The 7,573-nt window shown below is 39.0% G+C and overlaps 1 protein-coding gene across 1 annotated transcript; it reads left to right on the top strand.

Moving 5' to 3' along the window:
- The first annotated feature begins 5,920 nt into the window (after nt 1-5,920).
- On the top strand, nt 5,921-7,015 carry nkx2.9 (NK2 transcription factor related, locus 9 (Drosophila)). The gene is made up of 2 exons (XM_059353971.1): nt 5,921-6,080; nt 6,462-7,015. Exons 1-2 carry the CDS (start codon nt 5,921-5,923, stop codon nt 7,013-7,015), a joined length of 714 nt encoding a protein of 237 aa, XP_059209954.1.
- Nucleotides 7,016-7,573: the final 558 nt, after the last annotated feature.

Raw genomic sequence — 7,573 nt, 5'->3', positions numbered from 1 at the left:
TAATCAAGGTAATAGAGGTGGGAATACTCAGAGGCCCCACAATACGATTTTATCCTGATACTTGAGTCACAACACGATATTATTGCGATTTTATGCATTTTGTGATATGGTGAGTATTGCGATACTATATATTGCAGTTTTCACCGTTTAACTGCATTTTGTGTCCACAAAAATCTCACTTCAGTCTTTTAATTTCTCAATGAGAGTCAAACCCACAGACTGACCAACAAAGTATTTAGTCAAACTGAATTTAACTGATATCCAACATGTATGGACAACAACAACTGCAGCATTTTCTCAAACTTTCCTCAACTTTAAGCTTCACTGCTCTGATTTTTTTTTTAATGAAACATAAAAAAAAGCCTGACTTTGCAGCGTTATTTCAATAACTTCCTGACATGATATCCTGACACACACGTGCCTACTATGCTGTATCGATTTTTCCCCCACCTCTACATGGTAATATATATATTATCATGTTGCATTCATAGAAATCCGAGGGAACATTGTAGCTTTTAAGTCGGTTTGTTTTTCTTGATTTTTCTCTCTTTAATTCAATACTTAAACATTTAAAAGTATTATTTATTTCTGTTAAACTGATCTGAAATACCCTTCATCAGACTGTGCAATAGTTCTTTCAAATTATCAAATTATTTTGACTTTAAAGTCCTTAAATTTTCCCCCATCATATGAGAGCTTTGCCTTAAATTTCTACTTTTAACCCTGCTATTATGTTCTTTTCTAAGGACAAGCAATAGTGTTTGTGGGTCAATTTTATCCGGGGCATGTTTAATTATCCAAAAGTGTCATGAACTAAAAAATCCCAATAAAAATTGTTTATATTTCATGATTAACTCCATTACTAACCATCTCAACCAATATTTAGTGCAATAGTGTTCTTTACCTCTCACAGATCCTAGTTCAATGAGGATAATTTACTTATTTTACGTTTTTTAATTTATTTGTTTACTTTTATGAAAAAATACTTTTAACTATTTTTTTTAGATTTTTAAACTTTGAAATGGGTCGATTTGACCCACATTTTATGTCTATAATGTCAAAACTTTCCTGTCTCATATTTCCCCTGTTTTGTGAAAATCCTGTCGGTAAACACAAAGTTGTGTGTCTTAAAGCAGCGTGTAAACAAACCTGCCTTTTTTGACACACTTTTCACTAAGCAGCTCACACACAGCTGCTGCACGATCAAGCAGCCATCACAAGAGCCCAGTTTACTGCAGAAAGAGTGATGTGGCTGCCAACTAATTGTCCCCTGTAAAGCCCCTCTCCAAAATGGTAATAGTATTTACAGGACTGGGAGAAGGGAGAGGACACCAGCGGCAGGTGCAGCTGCTTGAGTATCGTGCTGCACACAGAGGGGTCATTGTGGGTGCTGAGGTGATGGATAATGAGTCACACTGAGATCAGATAAACATTCGGGGCTTTAGCTGCGTGTTTGCTCGACTCATAAACCGCCGGCTCACAATTTTAACACCGTTTAGTGTTTAGAGAAGACATTGTAGGGACTTAGATCCTCTTTACTATCACAGAGTAAACTGATGACCCCTGACTTAGTGACATATTTTATGTTTATTTCATATTACAAAACAATAACAGTACATAACAACTGATAAACTGTCCAGTTAACCCAAATAGTGACCACAATAACTGCAGGAAGTTTGTTGAAACAGATACATTTGGATTAATTTAAAGCAGGTTATTTATAGTGATGAGTTTTCCTCTTATTTAACTGACTTTTAATGCAATTCTCTATATGTATTGTGTTTTTTTAAATATTTAATAATCATGCGTACTTAATAGAATTTTTTTTTCAACAAATTCAGCATTTTTCTTCTCTGTTGTATTAGCACTTTGGTCATTTTAACCGTGTAATTTTCTAACGTCGGATGACTGTTTAGCAGAGAGGGACGGCTCTGTACATACAGCTTGTGTTCAGGTCTTTACTGTGTTCTGTGAGATTTTTTATATTAAAATATTATATATGTATAAATGTATGTATGTATGTAAAAAACAATTGAATTTAGTTTTCTTCACAGAAATGAGTGAAATGCTGAGATACGGGCCAACAATACATTTAGAAAAAAAAAAAGTTGGCTTACCCCCTTAAAATCAAGAAGGCTTTGCGACCCCTTGTGGTGGCCCCTAGTGGGGTGTTCGGAAGCCCAGGTTGGGAACCACTGATATCAGATTTAGGCTAAGTCTGTGTTATGTAAAGATAGATTATGTAGCACTTTTCAAAACATCAAGTTGAGTGAAGTGCCTTACTTTTTAAAGCAGTTCAGCAGAAGCAGAATACAAGAAGATAATTGTACTTTTATAGCTTAACAACAGCTTTTATTTCACCTTAAAGGAGAGCTCTGCCAGTTTTTACACAAAGTCTGTCTACGGGTGTCTACGAGTACTACTGCATAAGTAAAAAGAGTTGCACTTTGTGGCTGCAGAGGGAGCTGAGTGAAATCTGATAAATTGCCTCGCATGATTTCACTTGAGTCATTGTGGGTTGGGGCTGAGACTACAAGTCTGAAAATGACAAAATCACGGTGTGGATAACAGAGAAGTTGGCCAGTCGTCTGTAGCCCGCTCCTCAACTCTGCTTGATTCCAGCAGCTTCAGGCTATACACAAGATGCATTGTGGGCAATGTAGGCTAAGTGTTCTGACAGTTTGGACAAGGAATGACAAATATCCATAATATCATACTCTTTAGTATGCCAAAAGATGTAGCATGTCCCAATACACAGCATGTCAAATGCCAAAAATACCAGGACATCCGACTGCATCTGGTTGCATTTTGCAGTGTACGAGCCAGCATGCTGCTGGTTATTCTGATCCACAATCCTCCATGCAAAGCAAGAGGGTCAAAGGTCAAGGCGCAATGTTGTATGCACTGTCTGGACAGAAGTTCAGAAATATATATTTTTTAAACTGCTTCAACTAATGCTTAGTTTTTGCACAAGTTCAACTACAAATTCCTAAAATTACATCTACCCTTTCTTACTTATTATATAAAACTGAATTGATGAATATGCAAATATTTTTTATCTCAAAAGTTCAAATTCTAGACACACAATTTCTCCTATACTTTACAGAAAAATGTGTGCGCTTAAAGTGTCAAGGTGCCTATTCACTCTTGTGTTAATGTATTTATTGGAGCAGGATTAGCTTTGAAACTAGTTGTAACTTTTTGGATCTTAAAGTCAGATTTAAGGGAAACTTTGCACCTTCAGCAGGCTGAAAGTCAGACTGCACAAACATCCTTCTAGACAGTGAAAGTTAAATATCCAACTAGGTAGCTATATGCAAAACACAGTTGAGTGATATAAATATTTAATAACTATTTTATATATAATTTCAATATTGGAGTCCATCCCTTTGTTTCAGTATTGAATGACAAGTTTGTGGTTGCAAAATATTCATTGACATCTTCAAGTTCAGCTGCTTAATCCAGAACGATGTGAGAAAAAAAATCTCCATCTGGCTGAGAAAAGAGATTGTGGATGGAGAGCTGAACAACAGAGTAAATATTTGGCAGTGGAGAGCTCTCGGGAGCTGCAGAGGACCCTCTCTGGCTGAAGCCTGCGGGTGTTAAATAGATTAAGTGCCTGGTGGGTCATTGTGGACAGAGAAATTCCCGCTCTTTGGACATGACTTCTCTTTGCCTTTGCGTGTTTCTGCTCTCCAATCGAGTGCCCTCTGTAAACTATCCACTCCAGCAAACCTGCGGTACTGTAATCCTCTGGTGTTTGTCAACCGCTGGGAGGCTGCTGTGTACACAGACACGGTGCAGGACGGGAGGGGGCTCAGTTTTGCTGACATTTCATCTTAAAAGTTGTTTAAAAAGTGCTTGTTTTGCAAGGAAACACGTGTGCGTAATGTGCGTAAAATCTCGAGATAAATGTGGATTTTGCGCTCATAATACAGGTCACTGACTTTTCTGAACTCTGGGAATCTAACAGGAATTTAATACGTCCTGAATCACACATGTAATATTGCAGGGGACTATAGAGTTGGCGGCAGTAGACGCGGAGCAGTAGATAGTGTCCCAGATCCTTTTCAGCTCCATTGAAAACCATGACAACACGGAACAAGCTCGGATTTATCCTGCAAAGTTAAAGCACATTGTGCCGGGGCGTCAATCAGGCATTATTGCAGGACTGAACAAATGCAAAATCTTGACTGGAACAAATGCTTCCAACGGGTCTCGGACGCGGGGCTACATTTTCCCCTTTTGTTCCCCTCCTCTGGTTGGCATGTATTTGTGTCCCCTCTCGTCCGACCACCCAGGACGACTGGGGAGGCATGTCCACCACCACCAGCAGCACTCTCCTCCCGGCCTCAGGCACCACGCTGAAGTGGATGAGGGCCCGATATCAATATCAAATACATGGGGTGAAAAAGGGCTGGATTCACGCTTTGCATTTAATGCGTTTTATACGTGAGGAGCGACAAAAAGAGCCCAGATATCAGCCTGAATGGAGGCTGATCGGATATACGAAGTTTTAACATTAAATTGAAGACATACAACTTTGGAAAAAAAATATGCATTAGTAGCCACAGAGTTCTTTCTGAGTGAAGCACGATTAATTATCAATCATTAATCTTAATAATAAAAATAAGTCATTAGTCACTTCTCCAATTTATCAGAAGCTGAATCAGAAATTGGAAGTTTAAATCTATTTTGTAATAAATGTGCAACTGCAATACCATTATTATGTTTTGTCACAATTTAACGCCATTATTTAATATTTATACACAATTTAAAACGTGTTTATAACACTATAATTACATCTGAAAAGTTCATTTGCAAAAACGGATATCTCTATTTTTATTCAATCGATTAATTTCCCCATTTATTTTGGCTGCAGTTCAGTGGCATATTAATCACACTGATGTTTGGTTGTTTTGATAGGATTACTCAAACTTTTTAAATTTTCATAAGTCATGTATTTTTTGTACACTTCAGGAAAAATCAACAAAAATGGTGCTGCTTTGTTAAATTTAAGAAAGGCTTTACATTTTTTATTTATTATATATATATATATATATATATATATATATATATGTACTATATTGTCATATATATTTTTATTATTTATTTATTGTGTTGAGTTGTAGCTGCAAAAAATACATAATAATACAATAATAAACTATTATCTTTGTTTAACGTTATAGTAAACCATTTATTAACTGTTATAATAAAGTTTTACCTTTTTTTTATGTTAAATATATCATCATAAATCATTCAGAAAAATAAAGATTTCCTGCCAAGAATTCCCTAAATATGTCAAAGTGAATTTCCTCCTCCATCTGTTAACGTCAAAACTTCTCACGCCTGCAATTAATGCTCCTCTAATGGACGCATTAGTTAAACCAACTCGCGGGCATCGCGCTAATTGCTCACTTTGTATGCAAATGTTGGACACGTTGTTTGGGCGAGGACAGGGGGGGGAGGAGGGGGAGAAGCAGGAGGAGGAGGGGGGAGTTTGATGATGGGACGGGCTCTGTTGTCAGTTGCCACCCAAGACGTGATTCAGCTCCAACAATCACCATTATCTGGTCCCCAGTTTGACGATACGGGACGAATCTGTAATGATGACGAGTGTTTCCTTCGCGCATTGTTGAAGGCTCCACACCTACCATCATTGGGTGACAGCACTCCAGCCATTCAGGTACTCAGCGGCAGGAGGAGGCTTTATAAGCGGAGCAGCCTTGTGTTTGCAGCTTATGGAGTGCTGTTTGTGTAAACACTGAGCGCAGCGAACACACACTTGTTTCCGATCGGTGTTTGGACAGCGCCTAAAGTGGAGAGGATCCCAAAATCTCCTCCTCCTTGGATAAACTTGTTTTTTTTTTACGCAAAACAAACTCCACGGATTGCACGCACGCCCGCACCTATGGACGCGATGGCAGCCCCGACAAAGTTCAGTTTTTCCGTCAGGAGCATCCTGGATCTGCCGGAGCAGGATGCGGAGGCAGCGCCGCGGTCCTCCCCGCTCTACTCCTCCTGCTCCTCCAGCTCGCCCTACAGCTCCTGGATGGACTGCGACCGCAGCCCCTGCATATGTAAGTGCATTTTTAAAGCCATGGCACGTGGATGATGCTGAATTTATTGCAATGTATTGAAATATCATGCATCCATGCGCAATAGTATAAAAATACATATAATTATTATTTTTAAATCATATTAAAAAGTTCGTGGCTTTATTTTTAAATCATAAGAAAAGTGTATTTATTTAGATTTTTTTTTTATTGTGATAGCTTTATTTTGAAAGATAGAGATATAGAGATATGAATAGATGCATGCATGCATATAGATGGACAGATAGAGATGTGGATATATGGATAGATATACTTAGGAAAGGAGTCTTGCTTAAAGAAAAATAAACCATAATATGCCATTATTTCTGCATGAATTTGGACTCACCTGCATTATTTATTCTGCAGCTTCGGATGAAGGCAGTCTCGAGGCCTCCCCGGACTCGACCAAGCCGGATGACTCGTCCCCAGACTCGGAGCCCAAGAAGAGCAAGAAGCGTCGGGTTCTGTTCTCCAAGGCCCAGACCCTGGAGCTGGAGAGGCGCTTCCGGCAGCAGCGCTACCTGTCTGGTCCGGAGAGGGAGCAGCTGGCCCGGCTCCTCAGCCTCACCCCGACCCAGGTGAAGATCTGGTTCCAGAACCACCGCTACAAGATGAAGAGAGGCCGGGCGGATGGAGCGCTGCTGCAGGACATGGAGATACCGCAGCCTCCGCTGCTGCGCCGGGTCGTTGTTCCGATCCTGGTCCGGGACGGGAAACCTTTCCACACCTGCTTACTGGACACGGAGAAATCCAGCTGTTTGCCTCCTTCTCCAGCGGTGCCGTTCCCCTTAGCCTACCCGTCTCTGCAGCACCCGTCCCCCGTCGCTCTGCCTCCGAGGTACCAGCAGCACTTTCCGGCCTCCAGATTCGCCTGGAGAGACTTTTGGAGCGACTCGGTCCACTTTAATTCTTTCAAGTGAAGAAAGGATTAAAGTTTCAACGCACAAACTCATTTAGAATAGCATCAAATGTTTTCTGAATGTTTCGAGCAACTTAAACATTTAGATTTTTCATTATAGAAGAAAGAATATTTTGCACAATTTATTTTGATATTTGACTATTTTTTAAAATGCTGATAATATTTTGGGCCTACTGGTGTAGCCTGTAGATTTTTAATTATCCTGTGAGATAATGTATTTGTACTTTGTGAATTTGTTGAAACATAATATTTGTATAAGTAACTTTTTGTTGACGACAGATAAAGAGCAGTAGGCTCTAGGCGGCGATAGCCTAAATGTTTGAAGGAAATATTAATGTTATTTGTTGTCTTTAAGGAGACTTTCTTTAAAGGTTTTACCTGTTTAAACTGTTTCTTTTTTGTGAACAAACTTATTAATAAAAGTTCTCATATTTTGTATGATAAATGTTACTGTGTAATGTGCTTTTTTTTTGCAAGTTTAGTCACCAAATAATGTTCAATCTGCATCTCTGAAAACAATCTACTTTAGTTTTATTTATTTATTTATTTATTTATTTAT

Source organism: Centropristis striata, chromosome 16 (genome assembly GCF_030273125.1).
Source record: "Centropristis striata isolate RG_2023a ecotype Rhode Island chromosome 16, C.striata_1.0, whole genome shotgun sequence".
In the NCBI taxonomy this organism is placed as follows: Eukaryota; Metazoa; Chordata; class Actinopteri; order Perciformes; family Serranidae; genus Centropristis; species Centropristis striata.
This window is presented reverse-complemented; position numbering and strand designations above follow the sequence as displayed.

Bases quoted from the DNA above. Each gene is read 5' to 3' on its own strand.
- nkx2.9 (XM_059353971.1), top strand. From the start codon at position 5,921: ATGGCAGCCCCGACAAAGTTCAGTTTTTCCGTCAGGAGCATCCTGGAT. The intron at 6,081-6,461 runs GTAAGTGCATTT...TTTATTCTGCAG, and splicing joins CGACCGCAGCCCCTGCATAT to CTTCGGATGAAGGCAGTCTC.